Raw genomic sequence first — 22,747 nt, forward strand, 5'->3', positions numbered from 1 at the left:
TCATGTTAAATTTCCTGAATTTTGAACTTACGTTGCATTATATAAGAAAATAGCCTTGTTACTGGAACCACTCCCTGAAGCATTTAGGAGTAAAGAGCTGCGTGTCCAGAAACAAGTCCATATCATCTCTTAATGATAAAGAAAATGTACGTGTGCACATGTGTGAATATAAAAATATACGTGACACGTAAGTATGAACAGAAAGTTGTGGTGGGCTCTTAACAACTGGGGAATGTTCACGGTTCTAAAATAACTTTTCTATAGATTGGAAGTTATTAAAAATAAAGATTGGGGGGAAACGAAGAGGCCCCTGAACGACTGACCGTGCAGTCAGCGGCAAAGCTGGGGAACCACTAAAATCGTGTGGGAATGTGCTAGGGCGGGGCCAGCACACAGTAGGTGCTCTGCGAACCAAGGCAGTCCGGGCGGGGGCTGGGGGACTAGTGCAATAACCAAGCAGCTAGTCGGCAACTGTAACAGTCACTCACTCATTAGTCGACATCTTCCACTGAGCACCTACTATGTGGGGCCTTCCTGGTTTGGGGAAGAGGGACGCACAGGGAAACGGGTCATGGTAACGGCGGGAGGGGGGAGCACCAGCCTGGGCCTGTTGTCTACCCCCCCCCCGATAGGACCCCCAAATACTACACGCAGGCCAGGTACCCGACCAAGGGCTGTCCTGGGGGTTCCGGGTGGGGAGAGGATCCGCAGACAAGGGCGGGGAGATGTGCAGAGAGCCTGGGCCGTGGGAAGACGCTGGGGCAACTGGGAGGGGCGCTGGCTCTGCTCGAGGGGCTGTGCCATCTGATCCAGCTGCCGGGAGCAGGCCAGGCCGGGTGAGGCGGTGCCAGGCACTGGGCGAGCAGGCTCCCCGGCCCCCCGGGGTCTCGTGGGCCCAGCTGGGGGCTGCGGGCCTGGCCCAGGAATGTTCGTCTGCGGGTGTTTGAGAAAGCCAGAGCCCGGGGTTTCCGAGGGCAGCCCACTGGGGCCTACCGCAGGCCCGCGCACAGACGTGGATGTGCGAGCACTCCCCGGCGGGCCGGGCCCGGGCATCTGGAACCAGTTAGGGCTCAGGGGCGGCGGGCAGTTACCTTGGCTGAGGCGGAGGCTCGGCTGGGGCCGCGGCCCAGGAGGGCGGGGAGGCGGTGCTGGCCGGAGAGCAGCAGCTCTTTGCTGGAAGGAGAGAGAGTGTCTGAGTCCAGGCCCAAGGGCGCCCAGGGCTGAGTCAGGACCAGGCCAAGCTCGCCCGCCGAGGGCAGGAGATCCACACACACACCCAGAGCCCAGGAAGGGCCGTTCGCAAGCCCGAGGCCTGAGGGCAGTGCGGGGCAGTGGTTAGGGCCCAGCCCAGTGCCAGTCAATACATGTTTCGATCCCCACCTGGCCTGTGCCTGGTTCTGGCATGTGGGGAAAGCTCCTGGGGGCCTCAGTTTCCCCTTCAGCAAAAGGGGCTAGAGGAGCACTGGGCTGAGGGTCTCCTGTGGGCCCTCAATGGGCCCCCTCACTGTGGCCAGCAGAGGCCTCTGCAGGGTCTGGACAGCAGGCTCTTAGCCTGTGCTCCCGCAGCCCTGTGCACACGGCACCCTTCCCCTTGGCCCTTCAGGCCAGGGTGCTCACGGCTCCCCATCGCTGCCCCTCCGGGGTGCGCCCCACTCCGGTGCTGTCGCCGCACCACGGCATCTCCGCCCCACCAGCACGGCCATCTGGGGCCGTATCGCCCACGGCTGCGGGCCGGTCTGTGCGTTGTAGGAGCTTCCGCAGCGTCTCTGGCCGCTGCCCCCTAGAAGCCACCAGAAATTCCCCCAGACATTGCCAGATGGGTGGGCAAACCCGCCCCAGGTGAGAACCACTGGTCTATACCGTCACAGCTAGCTTCCCCTTCCCCCTCAGGGACCCCGTGTGAGCGCTGGAGCCTGGCGGAACCCGACTTCTTACGTGCATGAGGCCGCTGAGCACTGGGCCGGGCAGCCATTTAGTTTGTGAGACCAAGAGCTGCTCGTCCATGTCCTGCCCCCAAAGGTCAAGGTTATATTACTAGCTGTGTGACCTCGGGCGAGTTACTGAGTCTTCCTTTCCATATCTGTGCAGTGGGCCCGTGGGGAAGGGCCAAGGAGGTGCTGGGGGCTGGAGGTCAGCACACAGCAGGGCTCCGCTGAGGTCACCCTCACCCACCCCTCTCTTCTCAGGGGAGGGGCCCCCAGAGCTGCAGAGAACCCCTCACCGGAGCGCCCGGCTCTGGCCACGCACGTCGAGCACCAGGCTGGCTTGAGAATCACAGGTCAGCCGTAGAGAAGAGCGCATCTGTTCCTCTGCCCAAAACTCCTGGAACACGAGCTGTGGAAGGAGTAGGCTGTGAGGTGTGGGGAGTGCAGGGGGCCTGAGGACCCTCCCAGGCCCCACTCCGTAGCTCCCTCCCGGCAGCCCAGATTGCACCCCACCGGACCCGCACCTCAGACATCAGCAAAGAGTGAGCTCCACCACATCTCCCCACCACTGGGCCTAAGGCCAGAAAAAGCGGACTGAGGGGAGGTCAGGGAGAGCAGGAACTGGGTCTGCTGAGTTCTGGGGTACAGTGACACAGACCCTCTGCACGAGGGGTGACCGGGACTCTGGGAAAGGCCTCTCCTTGCAGCAGAGTGGAGTGGGGGCAGGGCAGTGCTGGTAACCCAAAACAGGAGATTGTAAATGAAGCTTCCAGAATGAACTGTGACTTGCAGGGCAGCCAGAGAGCCTAGCGACCTTGTGCCAAGTGACGGTGACCAGGGCCTGGCCCCATTCAGGGGGCCACAGCAGGTTCCCCTTCTCAGAGGTGGGAGGGCATCGTGAGAAAGGGCCCGGGGGCGAGCCTGAGTCCCTTTTGCTGCTTCCTTGCTAGGTGACCTTGGGCTGGTGAGACACACACGTGTGACTCACAGACGGTAGGCCTGGGGCTGTTGTCACAGCAGCGAAAGCTTCTAAAGCATCTGCTGTACCAGGCACCACCCGAAGTGCGTTCATGGTGCGAACGCTCTCCAGCCCCCGAAACCCCATGTTACCGGTACAGTTATCAACCCCATTTCATGAAGAGACTGAGGGCACAGAGAGGTTAAGGAATTTGCCTGAGGCCACACAGCGCACACGAGTCAGAGCTGCGATCTGACGTCCAGAGCTGGGGTTCATGAGAACTATGTCGCCTGTCTTCTGCGGGGTGTCAGGAGGAGGAAATCAATCAGGACGCAGAAAACCCCCAGGACGGCACGGAGCACGTGCCCAACTACGAAGGCTGGGTTTCGGCTCGAATGGAAGGGCAGAAGGGCAGAAAGCACACGGACGGGGAGCTGGAACCGGGCTGCTGGAGGCCCGTGCACACGCCCCGTAGCTGGGACCACAGAGACACCCTGGCAGACGCTGGCGACATCACTAACAGCCTCTACAAACTGTGAAGTGCTGGAGAGATGGCACAGGAGCATCTGTAGGGCACACAGTCGGTCCCCTGCATGCTGGGGAACTAGATGGAGTGGACAGAATTAGGGGGGAGCCCAGGCTGGCCTGGGGGGGGCCACCCCTTCCTCACCTGGCTGGCGAAGGGCAGGCCCAGACTCCGGAGAGCGGGGGCCGTGTGGCTGGCGTTCACCACCAGCTCCAGGGAGCCGTTCATCGGCCAGGACACCAGGGCTGCCACGTCCATGCTGACACCATCCCCTCTGTGGAGGGCCAAGCTGGCCCGGGCCTGGGTCTCTAGGGGAAGAGAAGGGCACAGTTTGCAGGGGACCCCATTCACCTCCCTGTGCATGTGGGATCAATGCCAGGCAAGGCTTTCACTTCTCTGAGCCCCTGGGACTTCATCTGTTGGGTGGTGTCCCCCTCGACGATTGTGGCCTGGCCAGCTCCTCCTCCCGGGGTTGCTGCTGAGATGACACCTCTGAGTGCCCACCTCAAATACCTCCCAACCCTTCCTTCTCCCTCCCTGAGAACGGTCAGTCCTGTGAGGGCAGGGCCTTTAGTCTGTTCCCTGCTCTGTTCCCAGCACTTGGCACAGCTCTGGACACACAAGAGGGAGTGAGGAAACGGACAAATAAATTCTGCTCTCTGGGTTTATCAAACATCCAAATGAGAGTGAATGATACTGACCTGCAGCCCACCGGCCCAGGCTGGAGGGTCCCCGCCCATCCCATCCATGCGGGAACCTCCAGGGCCCTGCCTCCCAGCCCCACCGCACCTCATCATGGCAGGCGGGGGAAACCCTCCAGGAAAGGCGATTCCAGCAGCTTTGTTCTTATATTTGGACTTCGATCCCCCCTGCTACAGTTGGAAAGGGTTCTCCAGGGTAAAGAGGTGAAGCCTAGCCCGCATCAGAGGCCAGGTTCCCTGCGGGGGAGGGGGAAGGGGGGCGCAGCTCACGGCTCCAGCCTGTAACACCCGGCCCAGGGCCATCACCTGCCATCTGGGCCCATGGGGGCAGGTGGCACTCTAAGCCTCGATTTCCTCATCAGTAAGGTGGGCACAGCCTGCCCACCTTGAGTGACATAGCCAAGATGAATAGAGATAACACACCTGAGAACACCTGCCCATGGGGCACACAGGTCCCAGGAAGTGTCGCCTTCCCTCCTTCCCTGGGCACTGTTCAGTCACACGCACCTGCTGTGCATGGGGCCCGAGGAGGAGGGGACACACATTGAAGGGTCCCCAGTCTCCATCCCGGGAATGCTTCAGACTGTCGGGGACACCAAGAATGGTAAGGCCGGGCAGAAAGTGCCCCCGAGGGTGGGGGCAGCCAAACGTGGGCAACAGTGCAGAGCTGAGATGTCTCCCTGGCTGCAGACGACCACAGCAGACCTCTCAGCGGCCAGGAACCTGCTCATCCTGGAATGACCATCCAGTTATTTACCTACCACGTCCCCAGTAAGCCCTTCCTCTGTGAGATCAGTTCCCCTGTCTGATCCAGGTTCCCACTCAGCCCACAGGGGGCTGAAAGCCAAGGATAGAAAAGTTCGAGGGCAGGAGATGACCCAAGTGACAGGGGAACCCCCCAGGGGTCCTGATCTCTGCATTCTGCACAGGGGTCAGCGTGGGGCTCTGGAGTCACACTGCCTGGGTTCAAGTCCTGATCTCATTGTTCAATGGCTGTGTGGCCTGGAACATGTGACTCAGCCTCTCTGAGCTCCCATTCCTCCCTTGCAGAATGGGACAGTTACTAAGCCCTACCTCATATATTCACAAATTTATTCAACAGATGTTTAATTGAATACCGACTATAGTCCACTCTCCAAAACAGGCATCCCTGTCCTTGTGGAGTGGACAGTCCAGTGTGGGGTGGGCAGAAGACAAGCAATGAGACGTGGAGCTACTGAGTAATTAAGTTACATAGTATGTTAGAGCGACCAAGACAGACACAGGGATGGAGTGAGCTCGAGGGAGGTGGGGTACCAATAAATAGGGTGGGAGGGGAAGGCCTCACTGAGATGACATTTGAAAAATATCTGAAGGTGGTGAGGGATCGAGGCAAGCAGATGTGCAGGGAAGAGCTTCCTGGGCAGAGGAACAGCATGTGCAAAGGTCCTGAGGCAGAAGCCAGCCTGATGTGTTTGAGGACTAGCAAGGAGTGAAATGAGCAGGGACCAGAAGATGGGGTGAGAGAACTGAGGGTGTGGGTCCCGAAAGCTCAGGGTTCCTGCTATGGGCTTCGACCTTCTCTGGGTGTGAATGGATGGCCGAGCAGATTCACTGAGGTCCTGTGCATGGAGAGCTTGCCTGGTATGCAGTAAGCACTCAATCAATGCTGGCCCTTACTACTCCCCCCTCCTTTAGAAGTTTAACTGTTTAGCCCTAAACATTATGTTGAAGCCGTCACCGTTAGTACCTATGAATGTGACCTTATTCGGAAATGGGGCCCCTGCAGAGGAGATCAGGTTGAGATGCGGCTTCCTGGAGCACGGAGGGCCCTAATCCAATGACTGGGGTCCTTAGAAGAGGAGAAGGGGCACAGACACAGAGGCAGAGATCAGAGGGATGCGGCCACAAGCCGAGGACCAGCTGGGGCCTCCGGGAGCTGGAAGAGGCAGGAAAGAGTCTCCCCACAGCGCTTGGGGCAGGAGCGTGGCCCTGCAGACACCCGGCCTCCAGCACCGTTAGCGATGACACGCCTGCGGCGCGCCTCGGCAAGGCATACAGGCCTCCCGGGACTCAGATGCCCTTTGGCTCTGAGACTGGCGAGGAGGCTCCGGGGTGGGGGAGGCCGGCCGGCCGGAGCTGGGGCAGTGCCCGGGGCGCCTTACCATGCGTGTGCAGCTCGGCGCACAGGCGGGCCTTGCCCGGAAGCCCGGCCTGCAGCAGGGTCACGCTGTTGTGCTCACTCCAGCCAGCAAGCTGCAGGTACCCGGCATGGCGACAGCAGCTCACGGAGTAGTTCAGGGAGGTGGGCCCTGCTGAGATGCGGCCGGAGTGCTCAAAGCCGGAGCCGCCCCTGGGAACGTCCACAGAGGCCTGGAATGACACGCAGGAGAGGGTGCCTCACCCGGAGCAGAGAAAGCCAGCCCGGCCCAGCTCTGGCTCCCGCTGACCCACAGCGCTGCGGCGGGGGGAGCTGAGACCCCTTGCAGGGGTCAGTTTAAGGAAGAATAAGGTTGCCTGCGCTGTGCTGCTGGGGGTGGGGGGCGGGGGGGGCGCGTGCTGGCCCAGGAGTGGCGGCCCGCAGTTCCATGTGGGGTGGTGACAAACTTCTGGAATGAGAGAAGGGTGGCGCACCGTTGTGAATGGACTAAGTGCCCCTGAACTTTAAATACTTTAAAACACTTAACATGGTAACTCTTCTATGTATCATACCACAATAAAAAAGTTTGCAAAATATAAGAAACTTGGGAAGATCTTCGACGGGGCATGAGCTCTCCCTGTCCCCAGGCAGCCCACCTGACCCATTTCAGCTCTCCACCTGGCCCCCCAAAGCTTTGAGGTTGAGACCTCTGCAGCTGATCGGAGCAGCGGCGGCAAGCGCGGGCTGGGCACGCAGCACAAAGCCCCTCCCTGTGCGATGTCAGCCGCTCTATGGGGCAGGAAGTGCTGCCCCACCGTCCTTCCATGACGTTGGCTGAGCGCCTAGTATGTGCCAGGCCCTGTTCTGCACCTAGAGACGCGGTCATGCACGCAACACAGGAAGGCCGGAGCCCGTGCAGCCGGGACGCCCGCTGCGGGAGACAGACCAGGACAAGGCAGAAGGCATCGCGGGCCAGGCAGGAAGATGATGGAAAAGAGAAAGCGATCAGGGAGGGTGTTAAAGAATAAGAAACACACAGGCGTAGGTATACACGCCTTTGTCCCCAGGTCCTGCTCATACTTGGTCTGTGATCACACCAGTGACGGGGAGAGAGGGGCACCTTACACAAGAGCTCCTAAATCCCTTGGAATTACTTGGGCGAGACAAGTGCCTTTTGTCCTACTGACGTGACTCTCGGTGGGCTCCCCAGAAAGACCAAGCCCCGGTTATAAGCTGGAACCTTCAGCCCCTGCCCCTGGCCCCCGGCCCCCGGCAGGGAGGAGGGGCTGCAGAGTGAGTTCACCATCCATCGTGCTCACGGGATGAAGCCCCGTGAAAATCTCTTGACTATGGGGCTCGGGGGCTTCGGGGTGGGCAAACACATCCACATGCAGGGAAGGTGGTGCCAGGAAATTGGTCCGGGGGGGGTGTCCCCCACCCTTCTTGTCCCAGAAGTGCTCCGCGCGGCCGAGGAGAAGCAAGAGCATCTTCTTTACAGAGGGTTAGGGCGGGGGTGGCATGGACCAGGGCAGGACTCTTCAGGGACGGCCAGAGAAAGGACCTGTGCGCAAAGACCCGGGGAAGCCAGGAGTGGGCGGTGGGCATCAAAGGGAAGAAGCATCTGGCAAGTCTGAGGACAGGGCAGCGAGCCGGAGTCCCGGGGAGGTGAGCTCAGGTTGGGGCGGGACCAGAGCCCTGCACGAGGCTTTCTGGTGTCAGGTTGGTGCCCGAGGAACACACATGGATGTGGAGGGGCTCTGGGTAGAGGAGACCAGAGGGGGCAGGGGTGGAAGCCGGGAGCCCAGCTGGCGGCTGGACCCCAGGTGTGACCTGCGGTGGCCCGGAGCAGGCGACAAAGCTGGAGGTGGGGACGAGGGGTCGGGCTTCGGGTACGTGTGGGAGGGTACACCACCAGCATCTGCTGAACGCGGTCCGGCGTGTGAGTGAAACAGGGATGAAGGATGACACTGAGGGTTTGTCCTGTGCTGCTGCGGGGCTGAGGTGACACGGACATGGGGCAACGGGAGGGGCAGGTGGCGGGGTTGGACCAGCCAGGTGCCCAGCAGGCCTCCAAGTGGAGATATACAAACAGACGGACCTGCGGGTCTGGGGCCCAGGAGAGGGAGAAAGTGGGGAGCTTCAGTGCACGGATCGCACCGAAGGGAGACACGGGCCCAGCCCACCCAAGGAGAGCATGTGGAGAAGGTGAACTGGGGGTCAAGGACCAGCACTGAGCCCGCAGGGAGGCTTTGGAAAAGGAGAATGTGTAACGGTCCCAGGGGCATGTGGCTGGGCTAGGGAAAGGAGCACTATCCCCAATTTCCAGATGAAGAGACTGAGGCTCAGAGGGAAGTCTGAACCGTATTCCACCAGCCCCTTGTCTCCACCCTATTTCCAAGAATGGCTGAATGAATGCATGAACGAATGCATGGATTTCCATTACCACCGGCGCTCGCCGAGGCTGACCTGCAGGCCCAGCTTGTCCTCTACCCACAGTGTCCGCAGCAGGGGGACGTTGTGCTCGAGTGTGTAGTTCAGGGACCGGAGCTCTGGCTGCCGAGTGAACGTCAGCTCCTCGGACACCTGTCGGCGTGGACGACTGTGAGACCTGGGCCGCGGGGCTGGGCTGTCCCCACAACCCCCACGAACCCCTAGCTCCCGAGCCCCCCCTCCCCCTGCAGAGCCCCACACCTGTCTGCCGTCCACTCCGACCCGCAAGGCGCATCTGTAGCTGGGCCCATGGCTCTGGGCGGCCAGCTGCAGCAGGACCCGGGCTGGGAGGCCCAAGGAACTGGGCTGAGGCAGGTTGTGCACGAGCGACATATCGACCTCCCGCTGGCTCTGCAGAGGAGCAAGAGAAACAAGGGCTCAGTGCCCGGGTGGTGGCCGGATTCTCCCACGGAGGACAACACAAGCCACTCAGTCATTCAATCAAGCCCTGTTGGCCATTGCACGGTAGAAAAACAGTCTGGGGAATTTCCACCAAGTGCAGCGAATGCATTTGGGACGCCTGATTGAAAGTAAGTGGCCAGCCCAAAATTCACAGGGGAGGATCCCGGGAGAGGAACCTTGGAAAGAAAGGCTTCGGGGAGGTACAGGGAGGGACCCACAGAACATCTGAGAAGGACACGCCCTGTGGGTTGGATGCAGCAGAAAGGAAAACCCTCTGGCCCCGAGACAAAAACTCCCGAGACATTCAGAACGCTGCTCAACGACTTGCAAGGTTGCTCCGCACACTTGAGTTTGGTGATGGCTGGTGGCTGTCCCGGGGAGCTCTGGAAAGGCCAAGGAGTCCCCATAAATTCAAGCAGGTGGAGCTGACCTTCCACACGCCCTCTGAACTAGCAGTTCTACTCGGTGCCTGTACACACACACACACACACACACACACACACACACACACACGAGTGCTTGAGGCAGTGCTATTTGTAAGACAAAAACCAGGCACTTATGTCCCTGAGAATTGAAAGCAGGGGCTTGATGGCAGGAGAGTCGCCACAGCCAAAGGGTAGAAGCGACCCGGGTGGCAGCTGAGGGACGCTGGGTAGGCGGTGCGGTATTGCTCAGCCTGAAGCAGGAACGGCGTTCTGACACCCGCTACCACCTTGAGCACGCGACGCCCCGCGCCAGAAGCCAGCCACGGACGGACAGACACTGCGATGTCCCCTCTAGGAGGCACGTAGAGCACCCAACTCAGACACAGAAAGGGGAAGGGCAGCTGTGGCGGCTGGGGGGAGCGGGGTGGGGGGCTGTGGGTCCGGGGAACAGAGCTGCAGTTCTGCAGTGTGACGAGTCCTGCCTACGGAGGGTGGGGAGGGGGCGCGAGAACGTGGCTATTCTGAAGACCACCGAACTCTAGACTCACCCGTGGTTAAGATGGTAAAGTGTAGGTCTACTTTACCACAACAAAAACTTCGAAAACAAAACAAAAATAGGCACGTGGTTAGTTAATTAGTAAGATGTACAGAAGGATGACACCACCCAAAAGCTAACCGGTAGAACGGACGGACGAATCACGGTATACGGCCGTGAGGTACGATCGGCAAGGCGTACGATCTCACAAACGTATGGCTTTTTGTTTTTTTTTTAAGATTTACTTATTTGAGGGGAGGAAGGAGAAGGGCAGGGAGAGAAAGTTTTAAGCCGACTCCACACTGAGCGCAGAGCCCGACGCGGGGCTCGATCTCACCACCCCGAGATCACCACCCGAGCCGAAACCAAGAGTCGGGATGCCTCACCGACGCCCCCCCCCCCCCGCCCCGGGCGCCCCGCACCACCATGAGGTTGAACAAGAGGCGGGTGTGCACAGCAACGCGCCATGTGCTTCTGCGGGCGGGACATGTGAGAACTCGCGTGCATGGGGACTCCCGGGCGTGTCTGGGAGAGGAAGGGGCCGGAGGGGGGCTTCTGGGGTTCTGGTCACATTCTGTGCTCTGAGGCGGGTGGTGTTTGGTTTGCGAAAATTTCACCAAGCTGAGCGTTTTTCATGTCTGCGCCCTCCTTGTGGTATTTACGTTGTACTTCCATAAAACTTTCTCTTTTAAAGCCAACAAGCAAGAGGAAAGGGGGGCCGAGGGGCTGCTTCTTGCAAGCCTCACCCTTCCCATCTCCCTGAGGCTCCCATCTCCCGGGGCCTCTTTGGAGCTAGGACAGCGCCCGGTGCTTCTCCTCGGGCCTCAGCACCCCTTCCCGGGCAGCCCCAGGCCCCTGACCCCCTGTCCTCACCTCGGTAGTCCTGAGGACCAGCAGCCCCCTCAGCGTGCTGTGGTTCACGGAGACCAGCGCCCGGGCGTCCAGGGCCTCTGAGTTCAGCACGACGGCCCCGGAGCTGTTGACTCGGCCCAGGACCCCCAGGGCCTGCAGGGGTTTAAAGAGACATGAAAGCAGGGCTCTTGACCAGGACAGGGTTCAAAGTGGTTATCGGGGGTCTGAAGGCCTCCCTGTTCAACTGTCCGCCCAATGCGGCGTGAATGTCCTTCTAGGAGAGGGTTTGCGACTTTGATCAAGTTCTCTAAGTGCCCAAGGGCCCCCCGGCTGTAGCTCTCCACTATTGGACGAACACCCCCCCCCCCCGCCGGCCTCCCCAAGTCCCCAGGGATCTGATTTTGGCAGCCAAGGGAACCCAGTCTTGTGAACCAACCCCCAAAGAGTCTCGCAACCAGGGGAGCTGGCGAGCCCTCCCCCTCCCCCTCCCCGGGCAGACCCAGACACCTGCTCCCCACACACAGAGGGGCCCTCCAGAAAACTGACGGCAAGGCTGCTACATAGAGCGCCTTCTGGCTTCCTCGCCCTAGCGCGGGGCGGGAAAGACACGGTCATTCTCCAGCCCCCACTGTACATCGGGCCCCGCTGGGCAGCGGGTGTCTGCCCTTTTAACGAATCCTGACAGCAGGGGGGTCCTTTACACCCCATTTCGTGATAAAACTGAGGCCCAGAAAGGAACGATGACTTGCGCAAGGCCACCCAGAGACAGAGGGGCAGAGCCGCAACTCAGTCTGGTGCTTCCTAGCCTCACAGGTGGCCTTGCTGAGACATCCGCCCATCTGACCACAGCGTCCAACCCCGCGACCCCCTCCCTCTTCAGAAGACCTTCCTCCCAGGCCTCCGGGCCGCTCCTCCCTTGGGTTTCTCCTCCTCCCTGGCTTGTTCTCAGTACCCGGTACCTGGGACCCGTGGCTGTTCCCTGATTCTCTGGCTCTGTCTACACCCACCCCACACTCATCTCAGCCAGTCCCGTGGCTTTCAGAGACCACAGCCAACCTCCTGACTCCCAGAGCTGCCCCCAGCATCTTCTCTTGGGCGTCCAATAGTCCTGGCAAGTTCGACACGTCCAAGATGGGACCGAGTCCGGGACACCTCCCCAACCCTCCCCCTCCTCCGTGCTCCCCATCACAGGGAACAGTACCCCAGCCCTCTTGTCACACGGGACACAAGCAGAAGAGGCACCCTGCTCCCCCATCGCCTCTCTCGCACCCCCACACCCAAATTTCCACCCAGTCCTCTCTCTCAGCCTCTACAAAGCATCCTGAATCTGAGTGCTCTCCCACCTCATGTGCTTTTCATAAAACAGGAGTCAGCAAACGATGGCCCATGGGCCACATTAAGCCCACTACTTCCTGCTATAAATAAAGCTTTATTGGAACACGGTCACATCCATTTGTGTCGATATTGTCTATGGCGTTTCGTGCTATAGCCACAGGGCTGAGTAGTCACAACGGAGGCTGCACCACGTGAAAAGCTGAACATATTTACTCTCTGGACTTTGAGGGAAAGAGTTTGCTGACCCAGGTCCTAGCAAAAGCCCTGGCCTCTCTGGCTCTGCCTCAGGACCTTTGCACTGGCCCTGCGTAGAAGACTCTTTCCCAGATATCCACACGGCTCCTCCTCCTTCTCCTTCAAGTCTCTGCTCAACTGTCATCTTGTCTTTGAGGCCAATCTTGACCAACTTGTAAAAATTGCAGTATCTGTCCTGTCGTTCACTCCCCTGTTCCCGCTTTCTGCGTCTTTGCAGTCCTTATCACTAGTTAACACAGTCTGCACTCCACTGACAGATGCCGGGGTTGCCTGTCTCCCCCAGGCAGTATTTATCTCTGCGTGGTCCGTGGCTCTATTTCCAGGGCACAGAGTGGGCTCAATAAGGTTTTGACGAGTCCTTTCCTCTGGGATTCACTCAATCTTCCTTGTTTCTCCAGTAGTTGAAAAAAGGCCCCTGCCCGCCCCCTGGAGACCCTGGGGCCCACTCCCCCACACTGCACGGCCACCTACCTGCAGGGCCTCGCAGGAGCTCTCGGCCAGCACCCACCACTCTAGCCCGCGGTCCAGGCGCAGCTCGCCGCGACCCTGCAGCTCGCAGGCCCCCGCCTGCAGCTCCAGACCCAGCCGGCGCCCGGCCTCCCACCCAAGCTGGACGGCCAGCAAGGCCTCTGGGGGGAAGGCCCGCAGCGTGGGCAGCGTGTGACTCAGCTTCACTCGGAGGGTGGCTTCGGTCTGGTGCACGGCCCCCGCCAAGGTCAGGGAGGCGGTCTGGCCGGCCGATGCGAGGGTCCCGGACACCTCTGATTCCCCGCCTGCGGCCTGCAGGGAGCCGCTGATCTCAGTCCCTGCTGGGAGGCCCAGGCCCTGCCAGACCAGAGGGGGTCAGAGAGAGGTCCCAGGTCAGGAACGAATCTGATTCTCCATCTGCCACCCTCTAATCCGTCTAGCCCCCAGCCCCCCAGTCTGTGCTTCCCTCGCCCTCCATGCCAGTAACAACAACAGGGCAGCAATCACAACACACAACTGTCCAGGGTAGAAACTCAGTACCCACATAGCCTCGTGCTAATTGCTCTCTTCGGCCTGTTCCCAGCCCTGAAGTGGGGAGCCACTGTCCCCATAAGACAGATGGGGATACTGGGGCTCACCAGTCTGTGCCTCTCATCTAGGCTGTCCAATACGACAATCGCTAACCACGTGAGGCTCTTTCCATTTAAGTTAAAATGAAGTAAAAGGAGAAATTCCGTTTCTCCGTTGCACTGTGGCCAGTGGCTACTGTCCTGGACGGCAAAGGAAGACCTTCCCCATCATCCTAGAGTTCGAGTGGGCGGGCCTCCCGTGATGCTCTCTGCTCTCATGGGTGTCTCAGCCATGAGCTGCTCTAATAGCGACAACACCCGTGAGTGCTCGGGGATGCCGAGGGGACCGGACCCCGTCCCTACCCCCAGGAAGCTCTATCGGGAGGGAGGAGACAAGGTGACAGGCAGGGTGGTCTGTCTCTGGCGTTCTTGTTGGACTCAGTGTCCCCCTTTCCTGAGACTCGGGTTCCCCTCTCCAAATACCACAGGACAATTCTCAGACCATCTCTCGGCCCGGATAAAGCCCAGCCTGTGGCTTCATAACCAAGACGTGCCTGTCCCCACCGTCAGCAGAGGGGAGCACCCCTCATTGCCTTCCTGCACTCAGAATTTCCCTGCAAAGACAAATTCACAAATTCCAAGTCTGTGGTCCTTCTGTGGCACAGCGCTGAGTGACTCTTATCTCACTCGGCCTCGATTTCCCCATCTCCCAAACGGGAATACGAGACTAGAGAGGGACCGAGTATTGGAGAGAGGATTTGGGAAACCATGGCTGGGATCTTGGTTTGCGCCTGGGGGAGGAGGCAGCCAGGCTCAGCCCGCACACCGGCAGGGGCTCTGGAAGCCCCTCCAGCCGCCTCGCGGGCGGGCCATACACACCTCCAGCAGCGGGCAGCGGGCAGCTGGGCTCGGTGGCCAGTGCCCACGTGCTCCGGGTCCCAGAGCGCGGCTCCAGCGTCCCATGCAGCCGGCGTGGCCCCAGCTGGAGCGCCAGGGAGCCGGGCGGCAGGGCGGGGCTGGCCAGCTAGGCTGACGGCGCTGCTGGGTGGCAGGCCCACGTGGCCCAGTGGGGGCAGGGAGCGGGCCAGGCGCCCGACGACTGGGGTCTGGGGCCCGCAGTGCGGGCGAGCTGCAGGTGGGCGTCTCCACGGTCACCGCGGAGGCCCGTGGCCAGACCGACCTCGCAGGGGCCCCAGCTCAGGCTGTCCTCGGAGTGCAAGGCCTGCGGGATGCTCGCTGCCTGGAATACGGAGAAGTGGCTGGACTGAAGGGCAGCTTCAGAAGCCAAGGTCGGGGAGGCCTTGGGGATGGGCCTGGCTGGGAAGAGGGCGCTGTTGCCCTATGGCCTCAACTCTACCGGCACCTTCCTCTGCAAAGTGGCCGATACCATGGGTACCCCATTGACAGATGTGGGCTCCAGTCTCCACCACTGACTCCATCTTTCTGAACCTGCAACCTCAGTTTACCCATCTGGGAAATGGGGGTTGGTCATAGCAACCTAAGTCCCTGGGAGACGTCAACGTGTTAATCCTTGTGACTTGCCGGCCAGAGCCAGGCACCCAGAAAGCACCGACTATCAGAAATTCGGCAACGGTACCAATGATGGTTGGCTGGAGGGCAGAGAGCCTAAGAGACTTGACCCACAGGGGCTGACGGCATGCCCCACGTGGAGGCACCCACCCAAGATGGGAACAGGAGGGGAGTGATGGGGTTAATTCCACTCCGGTCTCCCAACTTCTCTGGGCCCCAGACCCTGGGACTAGGGACACAAGCAGCCGCTTCCTAGAGGGGGTGAGGATTTGGGGAGCACGTCGGAGAAGCCGCAAAGCACTCAGCACACAGTGCTCACAGAAGTCAGCTGCTTCTTCTCAATATTCTCAGGATTACTCCCAGACCCTTAATCCCAGTGGCGGGACAAGCGAGATCAGGAGAAAAGAATCAGCTTGAGCCCCAGAAAGGAAGACAACCAGGGGGGCCCTTTGTGAAAAGGGAGAAAATTCAGTTTGGGTTCCGTATTTGGCTCAAAGCTTTGTAATTGATGCATCCCCCAAATCAGGTGATAACAGCAAAAAGACGGAAAATTTTCATGCTGAGTGCAGAGCTGAGTAGACAGGAAGAAATCACTAGTGTAGACGGAGGAGGGAGCCCTGTCAGGCCCTGCACGGCCAGGGTGGGGAGCAGGCTTACCTCCAGGAGAGGACAGCGATTCACCAGGGACAGGGTCCAGTTGGCGTGAGTGGTGTTGGCCTCAGTACTGACGTCCCCATGAGCGGTCAGTGTGCACTGGCCCAGGGCCACGTCCAGCTCGGCCCTGGGGGGTTCGTGTCCCCCCACAGACACCTGGATGTGGTTGTTGGGGGCAACCCCCAAAGCCTGAAGGGGAGGCCACACGTGCTGGAGGCTGGCATCCAGATGGGTGTGGCGGTGGCCGCAGGCCGTGTGGACATGGGCCCGGGCGGACGTGTCCCCAGCAGATACCAGAGCCGCCAAGCTGCCCGTGCAGGTGTGGACCAGGAGGGAGCCGTTCAAGGACCACGCAGTCAGATTCTGCCCCCAAGAAAGGCAAGGTGAGGCCAAGCAGGTGTCCCTAGAATACCCCACCAAGCGGCGGTGCACCCTCTGCCTGGCCTGGGTGGTCAAGGGAACCCCCAACCCTGGGCCCCCCACATACCCAGTGAACAAACTCTAGTCCCACAAATTGCTTCTCTCTGAAGAGCTGAAAACGGCTTCCAGGGAGTCACGAAGAAGTCTGGCCTCTCATTTCAGGGTCCCCGATGTCCCCTCCCCATAGACCAGTCTCTGGGTCCACCCCCGAGCGTCCTCCTCCCACTTCCGTGATGGAGTCTCAGGTCTCTCGACCTCGCTCCTGTGGCCTGTCTGGGATGTGTCCTTTCTTAATGCCCCCAGAGGAAGTTGCCACTTCTCTGGGTGCTGTATTCTCAGAACCTGGGGGCCCAGCCTGCACCCCCGTGAGAGAACCCGGAGCTGCTCACAGCCCCTGTCCCCGGAGCGGGGACGGCACCACCAACGCCGGAGCAAACACACACTATCGGCCCCACTGCAGCTAAATGGAGGCCACGTGGCGGGCACGCGGGTGGCTGGGGGGCCCAGACCACAGGCTCTCCCGGCCGGATGCTGCTGGGCTGCTCCAGAACTGAGGAATGCCTGCACTTCTAGCCCTTTCCCGGAATTCCAGACCACAGCTATCTGAGGGAAGGGCTGCCCATTCCCCGCTCCCGTCCCAGTCCTTCCCCAGTTACTCTTTCTAGCAACCGCCTCGCCCCCGAGTGTGTGCCCTGAGGGTAGCTGCCGATTCCATGTGCCCTGGCTCTTCAACTTCATGGGGGGGGGGCAGCCCCTCTGTCCCGCCTGTTAAAACCCTTTCAGTCCTGACCCCCATTTTCTCTTCGTTAACCCTCCCACCATTTAGGCCCCAGTGTGACCTTGGGAAAGTGACCCAGCTCCTGGGGGGAATGTCAGCACACAGCCAGGCCAGAAAACTGGGGCTCAGGAGAAGAAATACCCCTGTCCTCCTCCCCCAGGCAGTCCTCTGGGCTACGTCCCCCTCCACCGCCCTCAGCTACAAAGCTCAGTCAGGCCAGGCCTGCACCCAGCTGCCCACTCAGTTGCCTACAGAGCAGCACTGACAAGGTCTGCAGGCAGCCCCGCGGTCGCCCCGTGTCTAGTGCAGCCCAGGTGCAGGAGCCACAGGACCTGCCACAGCTCAAGGAGGCCTCCCTGCCACAATCTGCCTGTGACAGAGAGCGCCCACTGTCCCCCTGTGCCCGGCCCAGGAGAGTGTGGAGCTCCATAAGCTGGACCACCATCAGCCACCACTGTCCTGCCCATGACAGAGACCCACGTACCTCAAAAGGCTGCCTGGCGAAGTCCCCCCAGCAGAGCCCTGACAGCTGGGCAGGCGAGGAGTCTCCACTGCAGTTGACCTGTGGAGACCAGCAGAGTGGATGGGGGCGTGCTGACAGCCATGGTCGGGAAGATGGCAACCGGAGGCCTCTTCCCCCAGCCTGGAGCCCAGATGGAGCACAGACACCAGCTCAGCCCCATCTCCCTTTGTGGAAACCTCCCTGGGAAAATAACCCCCAACAAGAAGTCCAGAAACCAGAGCACTAACCCCCAGCATCATCCTTAAACCAAAGGAACCAGAGCTCATGTCCTCGGGGGGCCTGCGTGTGCCAGGTTCTAACTGGTTCTAGGAATTGTCGGCAGTCACATTTTGCAGATTAGGACACTGAGGCACAGAAAGAGCCAGCAACTTGCCCAAAGTCACGTAACCGGTAAGTGAGAAGGTAATATGGCTTCTACTAGATGGGGGGGTTGGTGACAGGACAGGTGCAGGAGAGGACAAGCGGACAGAAGAAAGAGAGGAAGAGATACAGCCAGGGTGGCAAGGATGGAAGGGATGGTGGATGGAAGGGAGAATGAGAAGTTGGGAGGGAACATGGAGAGGTCAGGGGAGGGGCCAGGCAGGGTGGGAGGGGCCGGATGGGGTTGGGCGGGACCTGGGGAGGGTCAGGGAGGTGGCAGGAACCAGTGCATGGGGGGACCCCTGAAGTTGGAGAAAGACAGAGGTAGCTGGGGTGCACCCGTGGGGCGGGTCACTCACCCAGAACTGCGCGGGCACAGTGCCCAGCAGCGCCGAGAGGCCGTGGTGCAGCCCCAGGCCCAGCCCGTGGTGGCCACGCTGTCGCCTGGCCTCCAGGGCCACGTGGAGCTGCTCGCCGTCCACACTCGCCGTCAGCCTGGCCGCCACACGGTGTCCCGTGCTCTGCGCAGAAGAGAAGCTGTGGGTGTCCCTCGGACCCGCTACCCCCGCCACGGGGCCCTGGGCCCAGCCCCCCACCCACCTGGAAGTGGCCTTGACCGTCCACAGAGAAGGGGAGGCCCCAGCGCCTGAGGCCGGGCACCGTGTGGGCCAGGCTGGCATGGAGTCGGCTGCCCAAGGCGCCGGGGGGCCCGCCGTCCAGGCCCAGGGCGGCGTCCAGCTGACCCCACGCACTCCGCAGTGCCAGGCTCCCGGAGAGGTTGGAAGCCACATGGGTGTGTGACAGGAGCATTTCTACCTCCGAGGGGAGTCCTGGGGGTGAAAGGAACCACGGAGATGGCTCAGCCCAGTCTCCATCCCGCGGGACCCTTAAGGGGGCAGGGGGCAGGCAGCTGTGACCCAGCTTTCTCTGCAGGGTTCCCAGGCCTTGAGGCGAACTCCGGCCTCTCAGGTCCCACTTCCCCCAATACACCTGAGTGAAGCATGTGAAAGCGTCAACATGAAACCATCTCTGATGCTCGGAAGTGACGATTTCACCAGGTGCCTCCTTCACCACACTCAGCAAGTAAGAGGTCGCGTGTCCCCTTTGCATTTCCAACCCCCCAGGGACAGGGACTGGCTTTCGGGGAGCAGGAGGGGAATGGGGCAGGGTGTGTGTGGGGGTCTGATCTCTTGCTCTCCCCTAGCTGCTGCACCCTGGGTCCCGCCAGGCCTTACTGACACTCCCCAGGAAGCCAGAGCTGGGGGTGTCCTATTTCTTGACTGGGGTGCGGGAGCATATCCTGGAGGCCCTGCTAGACCAGCTTCTGAGACTGAGAAGCTGGAGGGGAGGTAGTGGGGGGGGCTGGGGAGCACGTCAATACCCAGGAACTACCGCTGTCCCTGTCATGTGTGTTGGGGATGAGTAACAGACACCCCGAGGACGATGGAAGTCCTGGGAGACGCTGGCAGGGGAAGGCAATAGAGCTGGAAGGGGACCTGGGGGCTGGAGGCTGCTTTCTCTCCCCTCCCCCTCGGCTTCAGGAACTGGGAGCCCTTGGGGAGGAAGGCACATGGCCCTGTCCCGCCTCCCCCTCCCCCCCCCCCCCCCCCCCCCCCGCCTCCTACCTGCCTCCCTCAAGGTGCTGATGTTGTGACTCAGGCTGCCCGAGAGCTGGCCGTGCCTGGGGCCCCAGGAGCAGACCCCAGCCAGAGCCAGGCTGGCCGCATCGGCCCGGAGGCGGGCCTGGCCCCCCAGGCTCCCCGCCTGGGCCTGCAGTCGCCCTCTCAGCCCGAGCCGTCTGGGCAAGGCCCGGCTGCTGGTCTGGGTGAGCGTGCAGTGCACACTGTGCAGGCTGGTGCCGTTCCCTGCCCTCTCGCGCTTGTCCCGCAGGACGAAGCCCAGCACAGCTGAGTCAGCAGTGGCCCTGACGGTACCTGCGGAGGATGGCAGAGAAGTTGTACAGACAAGGGGGTCAGCCCAGGCAGGGATCTGGGCAGGAAGGAAAAGAATCCTGGGGTAGGAAGCTCCTAGATCCAGGATGTAATGCTAACTCTTGTCAGGGGCTGGGGCACATCTGGGAACTGGACCAAATTAAACCAGCCCCCTTCTGGATGCTCTGAGGACCAAGCAAGCTAATTCACACAAAAGGGCTTTGGGGGTGGGGGAAAAGCACCATTCCTAACAAGGATGTCAGTTAATACCGGGGCTCAATTCCTGCTTGAGAGAGTCACAGACCACAGTGACAGAATGGCCCCATTACACAGACAACAAAACTGAGACCCAGGAACACTTGAGGGATCCAACCTGGAATTCAAGGGACAGAAAAATTGCTCAGAGGTCTCATCCATCCAGAGAAGATTCCATACATTTGGGTAAGTCCATGCTCATATATAACTCACGCAGTAGGGAGATTCTTGCTGTTATCTGAACCATTTGCATCTCGCGACCCCACCAGGTTCTCTCCCAGCCTTGGTGTGGTCCCAGTGCCCTTACACCTCCCCCTCCTATCATTCCAGTTGGACACGTGGGTTACCACCTCCAGGAAGAGGCCCTTCGGCACCCCGGGGCTGCTTTAGACTCCCTTGTTCTGTGCTTCCAGACACAGAGCTCGTGCAAATCTCGACCAGAGTACAGAGTGCTTTCTGCACAGATAGAGTTTCTCACAGAATCTCGCCATCATCTTTTACAAATTCCTTACATTGTAGGGCCCTAAGTCACCATATCCTGTAAGATATTCACCAGTTAATCACGGATAACCAGAATAAGATCTCACTAGACTATTAAGCAGAGAAAATGAAGTACTGTTGCTGGGACAGCACAGAGTTCAGGAATAGACCCCCACACATCATTGATAGATATTTGATAAAGGTACAAAGATAATTCAGCAGAGGAAGGATGGTCTTTGAATAAATGTGCTGAAATGATTGAAAATCCACAAGTAAAAAAACGACCTTGACCTTTACCCGACCATACACCCAAATTAATTCAAAATTAACCACAAGTCTGAATTTAAAAAGCTAAAACCATAAAACTTCTAAGTTTATTTGTTAAACTCAGGTTTAATAGAGAGAGATATCTTATATGACAGCAAAAGCATTATTCATAAAAAATAATCAATTGGATTTGATCAAAGTTCAACACGTCCGCTGTTCAAAAGACACCAGTGAAAGAATATAAAGCCGCAGGTTGGGGGAAGATATTTTCAAAACACACGTCTTACACAGGACTCGTGTAAATAATCCCCAAAGTCAGCTTGGGAATTCAAGAAAACAATTCAATTTTTTTAATGGGAAAAATGTTTGAATAGACACTTGGCTCACAAAATTTTAAAAGTAGCATATAAGCCTCTGAAAAGACGTTCAACAGAATTAGTCCTGAAGAGAACGCAAACTTAAACCAACACGAGATTCAATTATAAATCACAACTGAAAAGCCCCAAACCAAAAACTGACAACACCAATTGTTAGCAAGGGTGCAGAACAACCAGGACTCTCCGCGCGCGGGCGGGGACGTGAAATGGTGCAGCCACTCCACCAACAGTCTGGCACTTTCCTACAGATGTCCACGTATACTTGCCGTATAATGCTGTAATCCCACTCCCAGGTATTCACGCAAGAGAAATGAGACCATACGGTCCCACAAAACCTGTGGGCCAATGATTATAGCAGCTTTATTCATAATTGGAAAATACTGAAAACCACCCCAATGTCCTTCAACTGTGAGCGGATAACCTGCAGCATCTCCATACCACGGACTACTACTCAGCAATGAAAAGGAATAAACTATGGATACGTGCCACAACTTGGACGGGTGTCGACCACGTTATGTTGCACAAGACACCATACTCAGAAGTCTACACACTGTATGTCCCCGTTGATGGGAACATTACAGAAAAGCCAGAACTACGGGGATGGACAACGTCTCAGTGGTTGCCCAGGATGGGGGAGGAAGAGGCTGCCTGCAATGGGTGGCAGGAAAGGGACTTTGGGAGGGAATGGAGCTGTTCTGTATCAAGACCGTGTTGGTAGCTACACAACTGAGTTTATTAAAATGTAAAGGGTGTTCTCCTGTATGTGAATAACACTCCAAGAAATTATACCTCAATAACTGCCTTCAAAAATGAAGAAATATGTATTAAGTGCAAAGAGTGAAGAGCTGAAAGAGAGACCATCGGTGGAACTCAAAGTACGCTTGACTAGTAGGGTTCTCGCTGTTTTTTTTTTCACTCGATTGTGTGTAAATTTTTTCAGATCTTTGTTATTTTTTATGCAATTTGGTTTTGGCACATTTTAGCCAGTTTGGGAAAAGGAGGGCTGGTGCTAATGTTACTACCAGACTGGAGAACGGCGTCCGCCTCTTGGGGGAAGAGCAGAGACTTCAGGTTCTGAAATACCGGGCCCCGGACCGATGTCCAGCTAGGGTGCTGGGGTCAAGGACGCTTGGGCAAAGAGTCCCTTTTTGTGTAATCCTGGCTTTGGGAACCTTGTTACTGTTTCACATCCTCAAAAACCAAATACATGAAATCAATGAGGAGGGGGAAAACCTAAAAATGGCAAACCAACAGAAACCAGGGAACCCAACCGTATTTCAAAGGATTAACAGAATCACATGGGGGAGGGGGCAGGGGGTTAATCCTCACGAACTTTCGAACACAGTGTTTGGGTTTATGCCTTCGACAACTACTTGGATGGATCTCAACCACATTAGGTTGAGGCCAGAGACAAGAAGAACTCTAACCACATACCGCATTCCAGTTAATGAAGTTTACCTTTCTATGTATTCCCAGGCCGAACAAATAAGTAAATATATTGTGGATAATTGGAGGCAGGTGTCTTTCTGTTGGAGAAGGGAACGAGAAATAGGAAAATGGAAACCCACGAGAATGAGCTTTTTGAGGATAGACTGAAGTGGAGGTCATCAGT

The 22,747-nt window shown here is 58.6% G+C and overlaps 1 protein-coding gene across 1 annotated transcript in view; it reads right to left on the reverse strand.

Moving 5' to 3' along the window:
• Positions 1-22,747, reverse strand: part of LOC113270878 (uncharacterized) — a 144,956-nt gene that overhangs the window by 37,955 nt on the left and 84,254 nt on the right. Inside the window, exons 38-45 of the mRNA XM_057315114.1 lie at positions 19,451-19,759; positions 18,426-18,655; positions 18,185-18,346; positions 17,427-17,504; positions 6,255-6,462; positions 3,554-3,717; positions 2,222-2,334; positions 1,092-1,173 (exon numbers count right to left, since the gene is read on the reverse strand). Of these exons, the coding sequence (XP_057171097.1) occupies positions 1,092-1,173; positions 2,222-2,334; positions 3,554-3,717; positions 6,255-6,462; positions 17,427-17,504; positions 18,185-18,346; positions 18,426-18,655; positions 19,451-19,759 (1,346 nt within the window). The remainder of the gene's footprint in view (positions 1-1,091; positions 1,174-2,221; positions 2,335-3,553; positions 3,718-6,254; positions 6,463-17,426; positions 17,505-18,184; positions 18,347-18,425; positions 18,656-19,450; positions 19,760-22,747) is intronic.

Source organism: Ursus arctos, unplaced genomic scaffold (genome assembly GCF_023065955.2).
Source record: "Ursus arctos isolate Adak ecotype North America unplaced genomic scaffold, UrsArc2.0 scaffold_2, whole genome shotgun sequence".
Taxonomy (NCBI): Eukaryota; Metazoa; Chordata; class Mammalia; order Carnivora; family Ursidae; genus Ursus; species Ursus arctos.